The sequence below is a fragment of the Phyllostomus discolor genome, chromosome 15 (assembly GCF_004126475.2).
Source record: "Phyllostomus discolor isolate MPI-MPIP mPhyDis1 chromosome 15, mPhyDis1.pri.v3, whole genome shotgun sequence".
Taxonomy (NCBI): domain Eukaryota; kingdom Metazoa; phylum Chordata; class Mammalia; order Chiroptera; family Phyllostomidae; genus Phyllostomus; species Phyllostomus discolor.
Genome location: NC_040917.2, coordinates 19,301,979 through 19,326,230, shown reverse-complemented (window position 1 = coordinate 19,326,230; position 24,252 = coordinate 19,301,979). Strand labels below are relative to the sequence as shown.

The window sequence follows — 24,252 nt, the reverse complement described above, 5'->3', positions numbered from 1 at the left end:
GAGTTATGCATATTTCTATTAATGCAAGTAACGGATATATATAATACCATTGAATGAACAATTCATTTATTAGCTATTCTACAAAGAAAATAATTCTAGAATCTCCATTGTATGGGCATTAAGTATTCAATGGTTGCTAGGTATCAGATATAACATAGTATATTTTAATATTTAAAAATCCATATTTTATGCTGTATTCACTGAGATAGGTATTGGTCCTACATGGAATTCATAAAGTAATTCTGCATGCAACTCCTTAGGACATATGAAAAGTATATGATATTAATAAGATGTGGGTATATAAATGTTTCTGAGTTGGGAACCAGGACACAGACCATATATATTGGTTATTATATTACAATGGTGTATATATTATGGTACAGAATATATATACACATTTATATAGTATGCATATATACATTTACATATAATATATGTAAATATATATTAATAGTTATATGTAATAAATGAAATATATAATAAAATATAGAGAGATATATAGCAAATGAGGATGTGTATACACACACACACATATACATCTTAATAGTGAACTTGGAATCATGTTACTGTATCTTTAAAAAGTAAAGTTCCAATAAAAATTCATTAACTCCTTTCAAATATAGCAATCCTCCTGTCCAGCTGTGAAAAGTACTCGATGATACTTATTTGCCATTTGTGTTATTTACGGTCCATGACTTTTATGGTAACTGGTTCCTATTATTGGTTTCTATTAATGTAAAACATAAGTGAACAGAAATGAGGCGTGAATCATTTCTTTTTATTAGCCCACAGTCTTCACTCAGGGCTGGCGGCACCTCCAGCTGTGTCTTGTTAGTGATAACCTATCTAAAGAAGGATAAGGAATATGATTAGAAATCTTCATTTATTCTATATCTCTTCTCTCCTGTACTATAGTGGTGAAAAAAGAAAGCAATGTGTAATTAATGGCAGAGCAAAATCTTGAGCCACCTCTGATTCGTAATGTGCTTTATTTGATACTAATGAATTAGATAACCAGTGGATTCTAGTCACTAGTATAAGTAACTACTAATTTAAAGGTAGGCTATGTCATACATCACGTTTCACGGTTGTAGCTTCTGGATTTTTCCATATTTTTGTGTGAATCAATGGTTGCTATTTTATCAAAGTTATTGAGCAATAAAATTCGGAATTTTAAAGAACACAAAAATACAGACTTCTATGTTTGGGGGGAGCAACAATATAAGATTTGGCATTCACCTAAAAGGTTTATTTTAATGAAAAAGCACTTGCTATCCTTCATCTATTTATAGAAATACTCTTTGAAAGCTATGCTCACAATTGCTTCTAATATTTTTACTTTAAAAGGCAGATAATTCTTTTAAAATTATACTAGAAGAAACGTGCTTTTTAAAATTTGGAAGTAGAGCCACCCATAACTACCAGTTGGCCAGTTCTAGCACAAAGACTCCTTCGATGTGAGGAACTTTCTGCTTAATCTGAAGCAGTTTTCATATAATTACTCGTACTCGTGTGAACATTTCTTGAAGGTGTGATATCCTTACATCGTGTATTTTCTAACTCAGAGAAGAACAAACTGTTCCTTAAGAAATAATTCAGTGAACTTGCTAATGTTTCCCTGGAAATATCCCGTAGCCTGGGTAATCAATAACACGGTAAAGGAGCCCTCCATGACGTAACGGCGACCTCGCCCTGTCTTGCCAGGGTCCCTTCCGCGACATCGCCGAGGTGCTGGAACAACGCTACAAGCCCCTGGAGCCAACGCTGCGGGTGGCCGAGCCGGTCAACGGGATGAAAGAGGCCAGGGCGGAATTCAGGAGACAGGAAGAGGCGAGGAACATTCAGGACAAAATGTGAGTTCTCAGCTTCCCAAGTAGCTGTGCCCCGTTCGGGGCCTTCAGTGAGCTAACACTTCCTATTTCTAATATCGTCAAAAATCTTTTATTTGTGAGAAAAGGTGAAGTCGCCTTTGACCTATTCAGAAGAAATGATTTTCAGCATGCAAGTGGTTTAGACGGGACAGGATGGATGATGACATTGATATGACTCCAGTGGAACTGGATCAGGGGCCCACCCTACTCCGGGGTGACCGCATCTTAACTCATCTGCAATGACCGTATTTCCAAATAAGGTCACAGTCTTGAACATGTTCTTTCACACCAGCACAGGAAGGGGGACGATTCTGTTTTACACAGAGAACGTGGGTGACAGAGGGTCTTTGCAGAAGTCCCTTTACAGCTTGGTTTGTTCTTGATTCCAAAAAAGCTTGTCCTCCTTTCTCATGCCTTCTTGAAGAACATGACTTTTCTACTCTTACGTATACCTGTATGAAGCCAGGATATTACATAAGCAATTCGTAAATAAATGCCAGGTAATGTTTATGTGAGAAGCTCTGCCATTTACTGATTCTGCGAAGGGCGCCTGGCAGGAACACGGCCCCAGGGACGGAGCCCCGAGGAAAAGGGAATCTGCTCTCACGGATCTTCCCATCTTCTGGCTCCAGCTGAGACCAAACCAGGGAACCGAATGAGATTCTAGGTCATAATTGCTACAGGCAAGCTCTGGAAAATGGTCAAGCATGTGTTAAGGCCTTAGAGTGCCGTGACTTTTTTGTTATTTTAATGTAGAGTTCTCTCTGGATATTGACAGAAAAAAGAAAAAGTAAAAGAGGGCTGATCTTATGAAAGTAAAAAAATGATAATAATGGCAGGCAAAGTTCACAGAACACTGAGAAGACCAGTTTGGCGGAAACTCATTTTTGTGGGAGAAGCAGTAGAAAGAAAAATTGTGCAAGACTTCAAGGCCAAGGATTTGGAGGGCTTATCGGCAGCTAGCGGAGAATTGTTTAAGGCTTTTGAGTAAGAGGATGTTATAAAAGATAGGAATTTGTTGATGGAGAGACAGATGCATTTCAGAAGAAACGCGCTGGAGGAAAGGGAGCCCGCTAGGAGACTATCACACGGATTTTGGTGGGAGGTAGTGGGATGGACATGAGATGATGGTAGGGTTCACTGTCTATGCTTTCTGTTTATTTTCTTCTTTCTGCAATGTCTCATTTCTTACCGTGATCTCTTTTGTCGCTTCTATTGGAAAGACTTCAACCACCACCCCTATGCCAGTGGTCCCCACTCCAAGTCTCTAAGACCTCACTTCTACCGCACGCCCAGATTTGTATTTCCAACGGCCATCTTTGTTTGCATCTGCATCGGATGTCCCGGACTCAGAGTGCCCCACGCTGACCTGTGCTTCCTGTCTACAGAGTGTGAATCTCAGGCCGAACAATCCGCCCAGGCCTCACCATCTCTCTGGGAGCTCTCCTGGTCTCCTTCTCCAGCGCTGGGCCAGCCCTCCAATCCTGCCCTTCCTGCCTGTGGAGTGTCTCTCTGAGTCAGCCGCTGTGTCTCTGTCTACCGCTGCTCTAACTTAGGCACTTAGACCCTCTGCCTTCAATTGCTGCAAAAGTCTGTTGGCTCAGCCCGTCTTCCTCCCCTTCAGCGCTTTGCCACAGCAGCACCAGGAAGGTTAAAGCAAGGAGTTATTCAGCCAAACACTCTTTAAAGGCTTTGCATCAAGGGCACATCATAAACCCTGATTCCTGTTACAAGACACAGGCCACCCAGGGTGTGAGGTGGGCTTCTTTGTGCAGTTAATCTCTTGCCAAGTTCAAGGGAGTCCACGCTCCAGAGAGACAAGGTGTTTCCATCACCTTAGAGTCCGTGTTCCTTTTCTGCAGTCACTGTAGGAGGCGCCAGGCTTCACCTCCGCCTCCTCAGGATGCTTGGCTGCGCCTGAAAATTACATTGCCACAAGACAGGGTAACAGGAGGAAAACACGCCCTTTATTGAAGTTTTATGAGACACAGGGGTCCCCAGAAGGAAATGAACACCCCAAGGAGTGGTAAACCCTATAGAAACCCTAGGGCTTCTATATTAGGTTGAGCAAGAAGAAGCAATTGTGGAAAAGTAACAAAAATAGGCGAGGAAACCAAAGGAAGATAAAAGTTGTTTAAAAAGGTCTGTTTTATGAAGAGTTCCCCTGCAACAGGGAAGGCACCTGTCATAGGGACTCTTAGCTCCTGACTTTAGGGAGAAGAAAAGACGTCAGATCCCTTTCCTTTTCTGTATTGTTGTTCAGTTACAGTGGTTCGAGTTTTCCCCCCATTACTCTCCCCGTCCCTACCCACCCCCACCTCCCACATTCAGTCCCTCCCATGCGTTGTCTTTGTCCACGGTCCTTCATACATGTTCCTTGACGACCCTTCCCCTTAGATCCCTCTCCTCATACCTGTTGTTTTCAGGTAGCTTTGCCAAAGTGGCATTATTTGAGGTGTGTATTCTGCGCCAAATAATTTGGAGCAGGTGAAATGAGAGATGTCCTATAAACATTCAGTAGCAAAGCAGTAATAAAAACTCTATTTTTAAAAAGATTTTATTTATTTATTTTTAGAAAGAGGGGAAGAAAGGGATAAAAGAGGGAGAGAAATGTGTGGTTGCCTCTTGCACGCCCCCTAGTTGGGACCTGGCCCACAATCCAGGCTCGTGCCCTGACTGGGAATTGAACCAGCGACCCTTTGGTTGGCAGGCTGGCACTCAGTCCTTGAGCCACACCAGCCAGGGCATAACTCAAACTTTTTCAGCTCCTCATTTGATAGTGTGGATGAGAAACGTTCAATAGCATGAATCTTACGTGACTGCCCTCACTTCCCTTGAATTTGCCATTGAATTTGCCTCCTAGCTCAGACAGAAGCCTTGGTAAATAGTAGGTGACTCATTTTTAAGCCTTTTAAATATTTTTTTCTAATTAAGTATCATTTCAAGAACAGGACCATCGGAAAAGTTAAGAATCAAGATCCTCAGTAACAGGGTTTTTAAAGGGCATTTGAAAGAATGTGGCGTACAGACAGGAGATGTGGTTCTGCCTATTGCTACAGAATGGTGACCGGGACATTTAACCCATCTCAAAACTTTTTTGACTTTGGCGATTTTTCCGACACTTCAGGCCTCTGCAATTTGCATATGTTCTGAACCGTTACTGTATTATGATAAATAGGGATTATCATATATTTTCAGAGAGTGTTTTCTGAACAATTCAACTTTTATTTGTAACTCTTCCATTTATTTTAATTACTAGCACAGTGTGCAACATTTATTAATCAGCAGAGCCTTTTTAAGTTAAAATACTAGATTAGCTAACCCCATTAACACGGAGCACTCCAAACAAGCGGTAATGGGAGAGGCAGTGGCCGCGGAAATCGCATTATCCACGTGGAGCTCCAGGGCATGGCGCGGCGTGATTACCCTCCTTTGATCTGCTCTTCCTCCGCCTTTCCCAGCTCATTTCCAGTGGAAATTTACAAAGTGCTGCCTTCATTTTTTTCCAGCTTAATTTTTCTAATGAAGTTCTGGCGCTGCATAACACTGGGGATACAGATAATAAGCTTGTGTATAATTAAGAAGTTCCAGCATTTGTCTAGAAAGGAGCCCTTGATTCCTTTGGCTGTGTGCAGTGAAGGCTGTACAAGACTGTGCTCCCTTTCTGTCCACTGTTTCCTTGAAAATATGTGTGTGTGTTTTTTTAAAAAAAAATGACCACAGGATGCTGGGATTTCATTATCATAGACCTCTAAGTCTAAAGAAGTTTAAGATTTATAATATTGACAAAATGGACAATTTGGAATACTTCTAGTGATATGTCTGAGAATATTGTATATGCTTTTATTGCATGCCATCTGACACATTGTAAGAAAGACACATTTGGTCTTTTTAGTTAGATTTGGCCAGTTTCTAAGCACACTTCCTAATGTGATACCCAATACAGGCTAACTACAGGTTTGCCAATTGACTTTTAGTCCATTTGTAAGGCACATGGGTTTTATGTTGTTGAGAAGAACAGTCGTTTTGTGCCATGCTTATACTGGTGTGGCATTTATACATCCTGGGTTGTGCTGTTTTAATTTTGGGTTCAAGAGCGGGGGTCCGAAGAGACTCGAGAGCTGAACAGAAGTGTGCCAGGCAGAGCGAGGAGAGTGGCAGAGAGCAGGTGGTCCAGACAAAGTCATGTCTGCTGCAAAAGTGCGCAGCTCGTGGGGCCTGCATTTCGCTGTCCCAGGCGTCCTGAGAAGCTTAGTGCATGGGTTTGGCTCCGCAAGCCATGGGGCAGCAGTGAGATGGAAGGTGGAGGTGCGGGCAGAGAATGAAGGGCCCTGTGCACCGCGAGAAAGGATTTGCACGTGACCATGGGGAGACGGTGTGAACGCATCGCAGTGCTTATGTATAAGAACAGGTCACTTGGAAATGCCCCCTGAGCAGCTGTGTCCACGGTGAAGGGTCAGGAGTCACTGGGGATGGGGAGCAGTCCAGAGACTGCTGCCCTGGTCCGGTTCAGGGGTAAACAGACCTGTCGGAGAATAAGAACTGAGCACAGGTCCCTGCTGAGAGACCCAAACCACAGACCAGGTCACACCCAAAGCGGACGGCAGTGTCGGGTGCTCTGTGGGAGCTCGCACGGCTCTTCCACAGCTGGAGCTTTCACGCCCATACAGCAGTGCTGACCAGTGTGATGATGACGGCGCTGAGAGCCTCCCCCAAGAGCTCCTTCCCCGTTTACGCCCACTTTCAGCATCGCCGCCACCTACCGGACCCCTGCCCTCTCTGTCCTCACATACGTTCATCTCAACGTATGGGAAGCCGTTCACTCCTACCACAGCTCTGTGTGACAGTGAAGTCTCGGCGAGATCAAGCATCTTGCGTGAGGGAACACAGCCACCAGGGCAGAGCTGAGGAGCCAGCGCAGGCCGGCTCACTCGGAAGCCCCCTGCGTGCGTAGCCAGCCCCCAACGTGCCCCCCGCCCCTGGGGCATGTTAGGATCTGCAGACAACCCATTTCAAGGGGAATCACCCGGCCTGGCCATCCTTTTCCTCTGGGGATACCACTTTATTATTTTTTAATAGTTTATTTTTTATTGTACTTTTTTCCATTTGGGATTTTAAAATCAAGGACATTTGTGCTTGCATGATGAATTTGATATTATTTGGTATCATTCATTCATAAACGAATTATTGAACTTTTTCTGTATTCACAAAGGAATTGAGACTCAAGGATTCTTTGACGACTTTTAGCATCTCCACTCACAGAATAAGACATGAGAGTCCACAGAAGTTAGTGACAATGATAGGCAGTGACAGAGGCTGGTGTGGGACTCAGGTCCTCCAACCTCAGGCTGCACATTATTTCCACTAGACTTGACGACTTCTCCAAAGTGTTGTGTTTTTTTAATCAGATGTCCCCAGAAATCAAATTCGCAATATCACCTTAATGCCTTCCAGGTTTTTGCCTTTCGCCTCCTACCACAAGAAGGAAAAGTACATCCCGTCTGTGCATTTATCCAGCAAGTGTGGCTCCAGTGCTTGCGGGTGCCAGAGTTTCAGAGACGAAAATCCTGAGAAATGGATCTGCGGCAAGGTGAGTTGGTGCAATGCGCACGAAAGCAGTGTCCCTTGTCAAAGGCGGAAATTAGACACTGATGACAGCAAGTATAAATATTCTTATTGCGGTGAATACCGTCGTGGCTACAAAATGCTATGTTGTGGACAGATGTTGCGGCTGACCTAGGTCGGTAAGAGATTAATCGATCTCTGATTGCAGTCACATGAAATTGATTCATGTATCAACTGTTTAAAAATAGTCTGCTCTATTTTTAAGGCTATTCATATGAAGAACACTATACAAAGATTACAGTGTCAGCAAGTTGAGAGCAGATAATACTATCTTCTACTGAAAGTATGAAAATCATAATGAAAAATAACATGTATTATTTTTCTTGAAAGTATGTAAGTCAATAATAAGATAATGTATATATTACATAACTTACTCATATTTCTTGAATCTGTTTATGAAATGCCCAAGTTAAGTTGTTCGATTCTTCCTCTGAGTTAAATGGTCAGACTTCTTAAGTGTGGGTATCTACTTTGGATTTATAAATTCCTCTTGTGCTGATTTCAATATTTAAGATAGGAATGAAACTTAATAAGGGGAATATACTAGTCACTATTAACTTAATCTACTTTGGTACATCTAACAGAGTTGGACAATTAAAGTCTCAGTATACTGAAAATATTCTTTTGGTTGTCAAAACATTTACATACGTCCGTATTAACCCAAGCAGAAATGATAGTCTAAGCCTTTTATCTTAATTGGAATTAGTTTCCATGTTCACTCTAGACAACTGACTTTAATGGGACAATTTATGTTTTCCCTTGTTTGCAAAATTCCATAGGAGACTATTAAGATGGTCCGTGTGAACAGAGCCTCACCTCACCTGTCTTATTATAAGTGAATTACATCAGCGGAACAGCCCGTTTTTTTTTTAATGTGCATTTTGGTCCTAAACAATATTTGATAAGCTGCTCAGCATAAAAATATCTCGCACTCCAAAGAATTAATTTAGAGAACCTAAGCATATTGCACAGAACATAAAGTCGACCTTTCCCGTCCACGGCTTTCGGAATGGAGTGGGATGGGGAACAGATCAGAGGCTTAATGTGGCACGTCGCAGTCCGCAGAAACCTGGGTGGGGCTGTGGCGGCCCGGCCGGCGCACCCGGTGATTGAATCTGCTGTCACCGGGATCCCGGTCGTAATGAACACTCGGCTTAACGACCGTGATTAAGATTATCATAATTGATGTGCCCAAGCAGTGTGTGGGAATCATTAGGGCCGAAGGCACAGCAGAGAAGCAGCCCTAGTTAGGGGTAATTTTACTCTTCTGCATTGATTGGGGTAAAAGCTGCCTTTCTCTTTCGACAGACCAGCTCCATACAATTTTCCAAGCCTTTCAGTATGCGTTGACTGATGACTGTGCTCTTGCTGAGAAACATCCCCTCATGGTTGTTTGTTTTGTGTTGTTTCATTTCATTAGTAAATGTAAACAATTCAATAATTAGGTGTAATTGAGGGAAAATATTTTGCTTATGAGGATGGCCTGCAATAATCAAATATTCAGTTAAAAGGGCTCTTTTTCTTTTGCTTTCTCACAATATATCAGGGACTCAAATCCTTCAATTTTCTCCCTTTTATTACCCTTGCGTCAGACTTCTTGGAGGCAGTAGGTTTCTAGAAACATATAAGTTTATATAATTTATATTATAAATCTATAGGTGCATTTGTATTTGCATGGAATATTTATATTTACTCTGTCTAGTTTATTATGCTCTTCAGAAAATTGGACAGAGGCAAATATAGTTATATTGTTTATTGAAATAATATGTAACCTATAGAATATTTTAGATGTGTAATGTTGAGATGTATATGTGTACACAACTTTTGCTTTTTAATCACTGTCTTATTTCTGATAGATTTATTACATTTTTAGGTTTATTTAGATGTATTACATTGCATAGTAATTTTCGATTATCGTTTTAAAAGTGACTTCAAGAGTTTCTGCTTTTAAGTTTAACTTATGAATGAAACTAATATGTGCAATGACGTGTCCACAATTTTCAGTAGATCACATCGGACCATACGTATTAACAGCCTTCAACTTGCATTTGAGTCTAAAATATTACATTTGAGTTATGAGCAAACATAAGGGAATGCATTTTTATAAGGCATGGTAAGCCATTTAAAAAATTTTATTTTGTGACTGCAGTGAAGTCTGAGATTGAGGCATCTCTCTGTCAGTTTAGTAATAACCGTTCAGCTTGAAGGAGACCACGGCCAATGTTTCCTTCCGAGGCCTGCAAAGTTGCCATGACCCACCGTAGGGTGCTCGCCCTAGGTGGAGGACGGGGTCTTCATTTGAAGAGACGTTTTAGAGGTTGCCTATCAAATTTCCCTTCTGCAAGTTTTGATATCCAGTGTGATTCTTGAACTTTATGAAGAGTTTTTTCATGAAGCTTGTCTCTAAAAATTCAACATAGGCTAGCCTTCTCGGCATTACTGCTAATCCAGAACAACAGGAGTTAAATTCTTCATGTGACAAAGATTATGGAACATGTTACCCTCACTTCTCTGCTGTTAAGTTCTTAATTTGACTTAATTTAAGGGCCTCAATTTACTTTGTTGTGGTTGTGGTTGTGGTTGTTGTTAGAAGCTAGGTTAATGCATCAGTGGGAGCTCTAGGGGCCCAGACCCATTGCCCTGTCTCCATGTACAGGGCCATAGCTTTTGTCCCAGTAATAATCCTCAGCTGACTTGGCAAAAAACAAGGTTCACCAGAATCAAGATCCCCAAATGATTAGAAAGGTGACTAGGAAATAGACTTGATCTCTTAGAAAGAGGCTGACTTTGATCTTAAGGAGTCGTGGAAGTATTCAGAGCATGATAAGAATACAAGAGTTAGCATTACCACTACTTATCGCCATTCTGGCTACGTCCAGAGCCTTGGCATAGGGAGTTCTCAGGGATATTTGTCTGTCCTCTGGGCAGGCCCCATCAAACCTCTTTTCAGAATGGTGTTTGAACGCTCCCACCAGAACGAACATTCTTTTTCTTTAAAGATTTTATTTACTTATTTTTTAGAGAGGGAAGGGAGAGAGAAGGACAGAGGGGGAGAGAGAGAGAGAGAGAGAAACATCAATATGCAGTTGCTGGGGGCCATGGCCTGCAACCCAGGCATGTGCCCTGACTGGGAATCAAACCTTGACACTTTGCTTCACAGCCCACACTCAAACCACTGAGCTACACCAGCCAGGTCAGAACGAACATTCTTACACATACATCTTCGCCCTAATGGATTCCTGAAAGTGAAATTTCTGAGTCAGGGCTTTCAAGGTTACTTTTAGGTGTCAAGTTGACTAGGATATGGTATCAGAATTAATGGTAGTTTATTGTAGAAGGCTGGCCATAAATTTGAAGAGATGCAAATTAATACTAGAAGTGTTAAGAATACAAGCACAAGATGAGGCAAATGTAGGTTCATAGTTGCTCGTATGGAAAATGACACATTAATAAATAGATAATAACACAAAAATAAACTCTGCTTTGCATACTCATAACTGTAAACCCACTGTTGCCCTGCCCTGTCATATGAAAACTCGAATTGGGTGTGATGGAGTGAGAAAGGAGGAGGTTCCCTGATCACTCACTCCTCTGTTTCACATGGGGCCAACCGGGTTTGCGGTGTGACACTATTCACTGAGATTGGGAAAAGAAGAGGGTCAGAATGTGGGAGGCAATTGCAGGGAAGAGGCCCTGAGTCCAGTTTGGACATGTCTGAGTGTGAGATGGCTTTGATTCCCATGATCAGAGAAGTCAAACTGGCAGCTGAATATTCAGAGCTGTTGCCTGGAACAGCGGTCCTGACCAGAGTATATTTGGTTCATAAATAATCTGGTGCCTTGGAATTCTAAATAATACTCACTGAAACCATGGTAGCGAATGAAATACCCACGAGTGAAAACATAGACTAGGAAGAGAGGGGACCTAGAATTTTTGAAGAATGCTAACACTTCATGACCATTTGGAATAGGATAAGCCCATAAAATAAATGGATCCACGGGAGAAAACCAAGAGAATGTGCTCATTGAAGAAGTCGGGGAAAGATAATGCAACACAGAGAAAGGGGTGATGAGCCATGGCAAACGATGCTACAAAGGTAAATGAGATGAGGTCTGCAAAGGTCCCTGCGATGGAGCAAGATGAAAGTCATTGGTCACTTAGCGGGAGATGATTCGGTGACAACATGGGCGACTGGAGTAGATGGAAGAGAAAGGAGAAGAAAGAGGAGAAGGGAATGTACCGAGTATAGACAATAATTTGAACAAGTTTGGCTGTGATCAGGAGAAGAGGGGTTGATAGGGCAATGCCCATAGGGAGATATATAATAAGGTTGATTATTTTGAATGGAAGAAGTTTTTGTTTGTTTGCCCTTCTTCTTGTCTTAAAATGTTTTATTGTGGGTTTTTATCCCATGGGACTTCATATATGGGAAGCCTCTGAAATACGATCTAAAGTGCATGTTTCACAGAAGGGTTTTGGTTTGACATCCAAACATACGTATATGAACACGTGGTTAGGAGCTTGTAGGAAATGCTTTTTTAATTTAATTTATTTATATTTTTACCCTTCTCCACTCAAGCTGCCCCCAAGAATGGGATGCACGCATATGTTCAGGTCTCTATAGTCGAATCCCTTACTTTTTCTAGTTCACTTGCTGAGAACGTTACTTTTCAGGAGTGCTGGTGTTTCAGCCCCCGTTACAGTTGTGGGTGTTTACTCCTTGCCCACGTGCATATCACACCCAGGCGCCGGGCTCCAGAGCTACGTTCTCGGGGTGCTATGTTTTAATCACTTACAATGATATCCTAAATCTCCCATGCTCCCTGTACCTACCATTTAAAATTCATCGCCAGCCCCATTCTCATGTAGTGACATTATAATAAAAGTGATTTAGAAAGTAATAATATGTCACATTAATAAATTGACCAAGTTCAAGGTCATCAAAAGATGAATTACTTTATTTATTTAAATTTATTTTCATACTACAGTTTACTTTAATGTTATAAAAATTAAATATCAAAATTTAAATGTTAAACATCTAACCTGTGTTACCTTTAGCACAAAGATGGGAACGCTTGCCATCAAATTTTAATTAATATACAGCACTTTATATCCCTTTGTACCATTCTGTTGAATTTCTATCAGAATATAAAAACAGTCCTTTAAAAATTATTTTTGGTAAATTTCTAAGTTGGTACTTAAAACTTTTTAAGACTCTATCAAAAAGGCAAAGACAACCATAAAAAATAAAGGACGAGCCAGCACTTCTCTGCATTTGGCATTGCCTCCTTACTTCCTGTCAGTCCCATGACGCCCTCCAAGAAGTACCCATAACCCCACTCGTCTGTGCACACGTGGGGCTGGCTTCCTGCTTGAGAACTCATCTGAAGAAATTGTCCCACAGCGAAAATTAACATTGTGGATTTAATTTATCTGAACATACTTAAATGGATATCTTCCAAATTATGCCTAAATGCAATATCTTCTCTTACAGACATTCTTTACAGAGTTATTTAACTAAACATTGATATTCATCTTACTAAGATGCTAGAAGCCACATTACCAGATGGATTTTGAGAAGCTACAATTTGTAACTTCTGTTATATAAGTGGCAGATTGATAATCACGTTAATAACTCTGGATTGATTTACAAGTTACTTTTCATGTGGCTGTTACAAGATTATAAACTATAAGGAAAATTTTAAAGCTTCTGGCATGTTAAAAGTTTAACAAATATGAAGTATCATAACTAAACAGTGATAACTTGATCTAGGCAGCAACTGACTTTATGGACATTGATTAAACACTATAAAGGTACAAAAGTAGTCAAAATATTTCACAGCGTTGGCTGTGAGGATACAAATATTGACCTTACTTTCTTATTAAATCTATTCCAAGAGCTATTTGCAATGAGTTTGCTTGCCACAATCAGAATATGTAATAAAATCTAATTTTCCTCCTCTGTAATTCCTCGGTTGAAAAATGTGGTCCCTTGATGATGATCTAGGGCTTTGAAGAATAAATGGATTTTAAAGAGAAAATTAGACGGTACTTATTAGGCTGTCTAACTAGCAATGCATTGTCATTTGTCTGCTGTATTACAGATCTCTTGCTTCGCCTACCTTCTTCATTTGATCATATAACTTGCCTGCAAGCAGCATTGAAGGTAAAAAAAAAAAGGTTGCCGTGTTACTCTTTCGATTGATTTCCTTGCTTATTCCAGAGACAGCTCACGCTGATTACACTCACCGCAGAACTCATCTCCTCCCTGACACCTAGGATCTCCCTTCTATCCACAGAACCACTCCCTCACGCCAGATACTGGGAGGCAGACTGGTGTCCTCCCCACTTTCCTCTGGAAAGCTTTTCCTAATACGACCCCATCTCCCAAGTGAAGTTACGTGCGGCTGGCACGTGTAGTGTTTAAAAAAATTAAAAGCCGATATAAAAATTACATCCCAGTCCAAAATTAAATTTTCTTAGGGTACGTAAAATAGAATTTCTGCGTATTCAGTGTTTTGTTATTTTAGCGATATATTCTTTCCAAGTATGTTTCATGATGAATTTCATGATGCGTCGTTGGAGGACGGGTCTCAAAGCACATCTGCTTAAATTTCCTCGTAGCTCGCCAACATGATGCCACGTGTCACGATGACATTCACTGCAGCAGCGATGGAAGGACAGATAGCATCCGCCATTTCCTTTTTTCCTTCACTTTCGTGTCGTCGTACCATTTAAGAAAATCACTTTCGTTTTATGGGTCAGCATCTTCAGGAGGAGTTCGTTTAATTGTTCAAGCCTAGACACCATTAAAAGAAGGTGAAGGCATTTTAAAAGAAATAAGTGGAATTTGAAACTCTTCCTGCTTGGAGCTGAAGCTTTGCTTACTTTTTCTCTCTATGATGTTTGAGGCACTGCATATTGTTTTCCTAATTGAATGCAGAAGTCATCTGTCATTTTCATGTTGACATTTAATATACATAAATAATGTCCAAAGGGTAGAAGCAATCTAATCTGCAAGTATGAACATACTTTGCAGTTCTAATAGCATAATTAAGAAAGTGCAAAATATGATATATAAAATGTACACTCAGTTCGGAAAGTAAGTTTTCATATTCAGGGCTAGTATGACCTAAGTTTCAAAGTACAGGAAAAAAAATCTAAAGATAGGCTACAAAAATAAAAGATGATAGGATACATTAGATGTATTTTTAGCTAACGTATATATATGATTTCTTTTTGCCCCCAAATAGTACTGATAAAATTTTTCAGGCTTTAGCTTTCTCTCATCTCACTGATCTGTAATAGATGTAAATGCTGATAATAAAAATAAAAGGCCTGAAGTTGCATGATTTTTATCGATTGGGAGTTGTCCAAATGCCAGATGTTAAGTATTTGGTAGTCTGTGAAGAAAAGCATCTCAGAATGTAGCTCATGTATTAATATAAAGTTGTCACTTAGTAGCATTAAAATAATCATTGATTTTTGATGACATGCTAATATGAAGTCCACTTTTAAGAAAGCTTCTTTCTACTACAGGGTACGACATTGCTTAAATACCAGCTCAGTAAAGTCTATTATTCCAAAGCAAAGAAAAGAAAGTTCTTTTGAGTTTTTCTTCTTTCCAACATGTATTTTTAAGTTTCTGGTAAATAAATTTGTATCACTTTTATCATTATTCTATACCATGACCACCTAGGAGGACAGCGTACCTGTTCTTATTTGTAAACACTATCCTCCAAAAGCTAGTTGCTTTTAGACCACATTAACTGAAGTACGTCTGCCCACTGCCTGTACTCAAGGTTCGTCTGTCCTTGCCCCACTGAGCTCACCAGTCCCTTTCTGCCCGAGGATGAACTCACTCCCACACACAGGAAAGCGTCGCTGGAGGAGGTGGGAAAGGGAAATGTACATTGACATTTGCATACCAAAGTGATGTCTGCACGGCGCTTGTTTTCTCTGTGGGAGTACAGCTAACGGAAGTGACGTAAGACTAAAGCTCCTTGACAAGTGCATGTTGCAGGGCTGTGGGGCTTGGACTTTTGGACGGAGACCTGTCCGCCCTGCAGACTCACGGGATCCGTGGTGTAAGTCAGGTCACCCGCCACCTTTCTCCCACTTAGCCCTGAGGTTCTGTGTGCCTGTGCCAACCTCATTTCTTGTACTTATTTTCCGTGGGAAATTTGATTTAAAATGCAGAGTGGCAAGGTGGGTTTTCAGTTCAAATCAGGGGACTACTGTTTTTCTTCAGAAATTGTGTTAACACTTCAAATTACTAGTTTGATACCTTTTTGACATCTGACTCTTCAGAGAATCTAGCTGAAGATATGGACCTTCTCTGCAGAAAAAAATAGGGCAAATATACAAATGCAAAACAACATTTGCATGTCATCAATTTTATTTTATGGGAAAATAATTTCCTTCAGAGGCGAATTTCACAATCTTTTAAATTATTTTACAATTATTACTCTGAAGTGTTTGCTTTATAAAAGTGTAGAAATGAATTCAAACTCTGCAAGTAAAGGGATTAAATGTATAAAACTAAACTTCAATGAAAGCACTACCAGAGTTGCAAATGTTGGGATAGCCTTTTAACACAGCAGTGCACCTGCCTTCGGCACTGATCTGACTACAACTATTTGTTCTAGTGGCAGCAAATGTAAGAAATATCAAGTTACCCAGATATGTAGTGTCAAATGGAATTAGAACTCCAGTAGCTTGCTTTGTCAGATAGCAAAGGTTAGAGGAAGGGAATATAAAAGCTCTCTACAAATCTCCAGATTGAACTCGTATCATTTTATTTTTTTTTTGTCCCCAAACCACGGTGGTTATGTGTTTTGGAGTCTGCATTATTGATACAGTCTGTGACAGCAGAGACTTGTGAATCCACCTGTCGTACTCGGGACATGAAGCAGGAGCGAACTGCAGCGGAGATTTCTGCCTCTACAGAAATACACAAACTGTCATTTTCCATTTCAGCCCTCGAAAGCACTTCCTCCAGAATTAGAGAGTTGGTTTAATTATCTTCCTCTAATCGTATTTTCCAGAATAAGAGCCTGTTCAAAAGGATTCCTGACTTTTCAGCAGCATGCATAATATGGTTCCAGTGCATTGAATAATAACAATGAAATGCTAAAGTAATCCACTCTGCGAAGGAACTCCTTATTGTATCGTTCTAACCATGGTGCACACTTTCTCTCAAGTATTTCGAAACTTCTGCTGAAAGTTGACTCCTTATCTTCAGGATTTTCCTTTCATATTCTGCCCTCGTTTTCTCGCAAGAATTTTCTGCAAAGGCTCTGGGCCTGAGTCTGACCACGGAAACAGGAGTACGCACTTCTCCATTTGGGGGTCTGGGGCAGCCTCTCTGGCAGGAATTCCTGCTGATTTAGGAAGAAACGGTTGAGATGGTACGTGAAACTCTTCCCACCAAAGAGCAGCACCAGATGTGTTCCCACGGATTGCAGACACGCTACCTAGCCGTGAAGTTCTGAGACTTTCCTTCCAGTGGAAGTTATGCTCAATGAAAAACTGAAACATTTAGAGGGCAGGGAAACAACATAAACTGTTTCCAAAAGGGGCTCAAAAATAGGAGCGTCTCCATCGCGACGTTAGCAGGAACATCCCAGACCAAACCCATGAGCTGGCCCCTTGCTGCCCGTTCCGTCCTGGGGTATACGCTGGAGGGAAATGTTTGTTCCTCCATTTACTCAATAACAGGCTAGAAAATGCCAAGTACTGGGGACAGAATAAAGGGTTTCTTCCATTTTATTCTTCTGTTCTAAGTCACAGGTCAACTTCCACATTTATTTTAATAGCACATGACTTCCCCCATAGGATATGTGGCTTCTTCTATTTGCATTCTGAGATATTTCCAGGCACAGGTCCTTGAGGAGGGCAAACCAGACTTTGACGCATTTCCAGCCTTCTCAAATCAGCCACTTCTGGTGACAAAGAGCCACATTCTCCCCAGTACTTCCACAAAGGACCAAAGTTCTCCAGCTGCATTTGCTTTATGTCTTCACCGGTGAAATCTTTATTGCTCAAGAAGTTGTTTATTTCATAATATACGTCTCGAGATTTTCCTTCTTTATATTGCAATATTAAGATGAATGCTTCAACACAAGTTTAAATATTATGTAGAACTACTTTGTGTCTCTCGTCCACTGCTTAATAATCAAATCAAGGATGAATGGTAGAGGTGGAGAATTACGGAGAAAAAAAATCTCACCTGATGAGAAATGATCTCTGTCGTATTTTTGAATGGCAAATGACAGACTTGAGGGAGAGCAGATTCTCTGTGCCTTTTGTATGGCTGTTTAGACCTGCTAAATGCAGATGTTTCGGTTCTGTGCATAGCTCTTGAGGTTTTAGGAAAAAGCAATTTGATGAGAAGATCAAAAACAGCAACATGGCTCAGGTCACCACAGACTTACCAGATGATTAACTGTGGTCAGTATGCCAAGTTAATTACATGTGTATCTTAGGCATTTGTAATATTAAAATTATTCACTAACTGTGCCTCCCAGTTACTAAGCAGTCAGAATGGGCCGTACCCCTGAGCTTCCACCTGGGCTGTGCAATACCCATCTGACTGCTGGAAACGTGGGAGATGGTGAGGAGGGTGCTTACTTAGGGCAGCGGCTGTTTACCGAGAGAGATGGAACTAATGAAGGCATTTCCAGGTGTTCGTAACCGACGTGGCCATGCGGATGCGTGCGGCTCCATGTCAGCGCTGATCCATCCGCGTGGATCTTCTTTCCGTCACACACGCGTGCGCCACAGTGGTGCTGCGTCCCCGCCTTACGTGCCACTGTTTTCAGTCTCCGGCTGCGCACGGCCTGCTGAGTTTGCAAATCTTATTATCTTCACCGATTGTTGGGATTCTTACAATTATTTCCATTCACCAGCATCCCATTTATTAAGAGAGAAGGACGCCGGCCCTTGATCATAGAGGGTTGATTCGGTTGCTAGTGCATAGTTCCCACGGGTCCTCTTGCACTGGGTGCCAGCCGCAGAATTCCAGGATTGCTCTGTCCACCCAGGAGCAGAAAACTGCTCCCGAGGAAGCAGCTCGGTGCTCTCTGGACGCGGTGTGTGGTTCTGTGCGACAGTCGCGTAGCCACTGAGCACTGAGCTGTGCTTCTCTCGGCTGAGATGGGCTGTGTGAGGTGCCTGCTAGAGTCCGAAGACTTCGCACAAAAGATGAAGGAACACGCTCGTACTTTTTATTCGTGACACACTACACCCTTACTGGGTCAAAATAGTTAATAAGCTTACAATTACTTTCTCCTGTTTCTCGTTACTGTTTCCAACACGACTGCTGGAAAATCAAAATCTCGTGTGCGCCCACATGGTACTATTCCCGTTGGCCCGCGCAGCTCTCGGTGACACGTGGCCCCATTGTCTGAGAACAAAAGGACTTGACTTTGACCGCACCTGCGGAACAATGCCCTCCGGAAGCTCAGACAAGCGCTTTCCTCTGACGTTGATCTTTGTTCACGTTAAAGCGTTTTTCTAATACATAGTGAATTCAAAGATACCACCGGTTTCTTCGGCTACAGCTCCTCCCCCCACGCACCACTAAATTACTCCTTCCAGTTTACTCATTCCAGGTCAATTCAAGGAAAAAAATGTTTAACATACTAAAGTTTGGGCTTAACAATCATCTTAATGCGAAATAAACAACAATAAAGCCACAGGTATTAAAAGTTGAGAGAGTTGTGAAATTTTTAATGACACTGTTTGTAGGTATTTACTATTGATTTTGCATAAGCTTAGCCTTTAGCCAAAGGCCTAAAAGAAATCTCTTTTGTTCTAAGAAAACTAAAAGTCCCTTTTCTATCACCCCCTTTGATTAGATTTTGTGAATTTATATTGTGGGAAATCGAAGCATAGCCCCGTAATCCAGGTTTAAGATTGCATTGCTATATTTATAAATACAGGTGAAATTCACGTAGCTCCATAGATGGGCTAAAACACGTACTCGTGCAATGTGCATAAACGTATGTGGAAGCTGCCACAATCACGGAAATACACGAAACCGCTCTCCTGCTCATGTTCGTAGTTAAAGAAGGAAGCTATGACTTGAGGCGCTGCCGGGTAACCAAACTTCTCGGTGTTTTCGAAGGCAGTTGAAGATTCTAATACAAATAAATAGGCGTGAGTCTTGGGCCCCAAAGCAGGAAGAGAAACCCACCCTGAGAGTTCTGGGCATCAGAAGCGACGCTGTGCTGCAGCGTGAGGCTGCTGGACCGCGTGGTGCTGCGGCAACCACGTCTTCCTGGAGATGCGCGAGGAACGCGCGCACAGCCCGAGAGACGAGACGGTCCCTGCCCGGCCGCCCATCAGCAGTAATTAATCCTTTCGTTCACAGAGGCTGGAAGAGCCTCTCGCCGGCCTCTCCTCAAGTCTGAGGGGCCTTGTTTTTTTTTGATGTTTGCATTCGGAGGAAAATTGTCCCCACCAGTTCTAACAAATTGAAACACCGGGCTAATTATGGCAGCTAATGAAGTGTGCGGAATGGTCACAGCTTGTCGTGAAACTGTTCCTTCAGTTTGGATTAGAGTTTCATCAATCACTTTTTAAACGGATCAGAATTGCTCCTGCCCAGTCCTTGGCATTTGTAATGCTGTTTCTGTCATTGGTTTTCCCCCTAAAGCTTAAGCCGTTTTGGGGGGTTTTTTTGGTTTGTTTTTTTTTTTTTTGAAATACTACAGTCTCAGGGCAGGACTTGCAACCTCCAGTTTATTTTTTTTAAATATTATTACTAGTGATATCAGCTGATCAAGTGGTAGAAAGCTAATAAAAGGACCACCCATATGAAACACGATGCACTGTTTCAATCCTGCTAAAGGCAGCGGCAAAGCGTACCCTTGTATAATGGCGTCTTATTTCAAATGCAAGTACGACGCAACATAGGGTGGCCACGGTTGGTGCGCGGTGACTGAAATCCCAGCTAGGTTCCTATGAAATAAATACAGAGCCAGCACTTCATTGTGTTAGAGGAGGGCAGCTCCCCATTTATCGTTCAACGTCGTTTTATAAAACGCTACCTTTTGCATTGAGCCAAACATCTGGAAATAGTAAGGCCAGAGTTCAGTATGTTGCCCATTAAACCACTGCATAAACCTGAAGCTCAACTAAGCCTGGTTTAAAGGCTTTTTACCTCATCTCAGAAAGGGGCTCCGTCGTTTTGCAGGCCGGACTGCAATTTCTCAGTAAGTTTTATTTCTGATGGTAAGAGTTCGTCCGCAGCTATCGAGCACCCAGCCACAGCGCGCAGGGCAGCGCCTTAGTTTCTCAGACAATTCAACGGAATGGGTGTTCGGTCCCACTCGCCTGGCCTGTGCGCCTCTGACGTCAGAACAAGCCCGGTTCACTTGCCCTCGGTTCTGGTTCTCCAGCACTAAGACCTGGGGGAAGAGATGAACGCGTGCCCTCCTAACCTGCCCACGCCTCTTGGCGATGGTCATTCATAGCGCGTGGGGGCCCTGCCTGCGCAGTCCCTGCAGGACACCTAGTCTCAGCTTGGTTTCCGCAGCGCAACCATTCCGTGCTTTCCACCCGTTATCCCGAACTCTCCAGAAGAGGTAGGAATTTCTCTTGAACAAAGAATGACCGAAAAGTAAATCCAACCTTAAGGCTGGTGAGAAAGTAAAGAGTAAGGAAGGAGGTGGCCGTAACTATGTGCCGGGTACCTACGGGTGGTGTTGGGACGGTGCCGGGCTCACTGGGGGTAGCACGTGGTCAGTGGTGCGAGTGTCTAACCACTCCGCTGTGCCCCTGAAACGAATACAATATTGAATGCCATCTGTAATCGAAAAATAAAAAGAAGTTTCAGTAAGGAAGGAGGAATTTCAGAGCAAGTTCCTTACCCTGAGAATTTTCAGCTAGTTGAAAACCTCGGAAGACCCGCTGGTGTAACCAAGCACCGGGTCCATTTGTGAGAACTAACCCAGTTCCGCCCACGAAGATGTAGATGTTGCTAATTGTTATTTGCAATCTTCCTCCCACATTTTAAGCCAATTCTCCCATGGGCTATTGATGGTAGCGATAGGAGAGTGTTTTTCCTAGGGCTCTAAATATAAGAATTTCTTGGAAGAGAATATTCTTCCTGTACACTAATTAACTAGCCCCCGTGATGGATAAGAGCTTAATGGAACATTGTGTGAGGTTAATATCCACTAAATCACATTAACAGTTTTGAAAATTTGGATAAGCCCTAACCGTGTAGTTATGGAGAGCAGACAAAACTAATTGAAATACCTTTGTCATTAATTTCCAAGCTCTTGGAAACTAATGGGTTTCTAAAAATATCGTTAATGATGACTAACACCTGTATTAGAATCTGTATTAGCTAAACATGTGTCAACATAAGAGATATAGAAAGTATTACACATTAATATCCTAAACTACATTGCTAAATAATGTTTGCATAAAAGAATCTACAACTCGTAATTATTTCAGTCTAGCATATTAATATTTCATTTTGGGATAAAGTAGAGTTTTAATGTGGCTTTTCAACATGAAACAATTCCTCTTTTCTTTCCTTAAGTGAAGTGAAAATCTACTTGTCAAAATTTACTTAGTAACATTGAATGAAATCGAGACCATTCTGGCTATTATCTGATAAAAAGAAACTATGAGTTACCTATGCAAGGTTTTTATTTGTTTAGAACACTTTTAATCGATCAAGCTTACTTCAGAGATGTTCTCTGTTAATCACTTTTATTAACCTTCAAATTGCTAACAGATATAAGGCATGCTACTACACAGTAAATACTTCTACTCTGTGTGTGTCAGAGACAAATCCGAACTACTTAGAACTTCCTACTTTTATACTAGTTTTATTCTTTCTTATATTGAATTTATTTCATATTCCTTATAAAAAAGAGTTTATTAAATAGAATAGTAAATGAAGCAACATTATAGGAGTGGTTAACCTACTTAACAGGTCAAGTGTCACAAGTATTTTTAAGTATTAATTGCATGTAATTCATTTACTAAGCATATAACATTTTCATGGTTTAGTTTCAAAGTACAATTCAAAAAGAGATATCAACTAATTATATTATACATTGGTGATGGTAAGACATACTTGTTTTTACTTTGTTTCTGGTAAATTCTTATCTGTAGAACAAAAGGGGTGTAAGTAAGGACTATATACACAGTTGATTTAACTTTATTCAAGAGTTATTTTTCCTTTATTGTGTGACTGTGCCTAACAGAATTTCAAAGACCATAATCATTTTAATTCTCTAATTTTTATATCTTCTTAATCTTTAAATAAGTTTATATTGTTCAAAAAGAATGAATAATGTATTAAACATTGATTGAGATTAAATCGTATACATCCACCTTCTTGAATTTAACGACCTTTAATTTCTAAAGTTTATATAAACTAGGAGTTATATTTAAATGTTCTGCGATAAATTGCGCTCTTAGTGGCAACAACAAATAAACATTTCTCAATATTTTGAATACTAAAGTATTTTACCTACACATGTTTTTGAGTTCAGATTCAGTCAAGTTCAAGGACATCCATGCATGAAATAGCTTGTGAGAAAACCCCCATTGCTTTCTTAATCTGATTTAGTTTGGGAAAAGGACATGAGTTCAGAGAAACAGATCATCATCCTTAGTAATTTCGGTTCAAATATAGACATTAAGTATTGTACCTCGACTAGTAAATGTATATGTAATTTTCTCAAAGCTTGTAAAGGGAGTTGACATTATAAAATACATTAATTTTTGTTGACGATCTTATCTGCATTTTAGATGTTTTATTATGTAGATTTGCTTATGGGGTACATTGTTTAAAAATGTAAAATGTCAAAAAGGAAATGAAAATGGAAAAAAATTAACAAATGAGAAATGATATATTTAGGTATTATATAAAAGTGATAAAAAATGAGCCATCAGTTACTGGGAGGAATGCAGTTAATAAAAGTGTCCAGGTAGAAAGGAAACATAAACCTTTGCGACAGCACAGATGGACCTGGAGAACGTGATGCTCAGGGAAGTAAGCCAGTCAGAGAAAGACAAATACCGTATGATGTCACTTATTTGTGGACTCTACTAAACAGGCTGAACTAACAAGCAAAACTACGTTGCTAAATAATGTTTGCATAAAACAATCTACAACTCATAATTATTTCAGTCTAGCATATTCATATTACACTCAAGATAAAGTAGAGTTCTAATGTGGCTTTTCACAGACTCACAGATGAAGAGCAGGAAGACAGTTAAGTGGGGGGAGGATGAGGGGTGGAGGGATTGAGCAAAAAGGAAAAAGAGCTCATGGGCTCGGACAACAGTTTGATGATGGCCGGGTGCGGTGGGGTATATAAGGGAACTAAATAGTAATGGAAAACATAAAATAAAAAGAAATTGATCGTTTACAGAAAAAGAAAGGAAACAAATCTAAGAGGAATAGTAAACACTGTGGTGCACTAATCATTTCTTCTTTACTTACTTTTTATCAAGTAAAACACTCGCATAGCTAAAGTAGGTTCGGGGATTGGCAATGCTAAGTGCGCACTCGGGAGCCACCCCTCCCTTCTGTCAGATAAGGCCCCGCTGTGCAGGGCCCACCGTGGTCTCTCATCTTCTGGTTCAGCTCCACAGCTGCGCGTGGGGGGCTTTGGCAGGAAGAGCAGGATAGAAGGCATCGGGTCTGCCGTGGTCCCCTCAGCTGGCTCGCCGCATAAATTAGGGCGTGGACTCGCCTCCGTCTCTTGGTTTTACTGAATGC

The 24,252-nt window shown here is 41.1% G+C and overlaps 1 protein-coding gene across 1 annotated transcript in view; it reads left to right on the top strand.

Annotated features, from left to right (window-relative positions):
- Positions 1 to 24,252, top strand: part of SPATA17 (spermatogenesis associated 17) — an 85,405-nt gene that overhangs the window by 52,734 nt on the left and 8,419 nt on the right. Inside the window, exons 8-9 of the mRNA XM_028531298.2 lie at positions 1,705 to 1,853; positions 7,326 to 7,461. Of these exons, the coding sequence (XP_028387099.1) occupies positions 1,705 to 1,853; positions 7,326 to 7,461 (285 nt within the window). The remainder of the gene's footprint in view (positions 1 to 1,704; positions 1,854 to 7,325; positions 7,462 to 24,252) is intronic.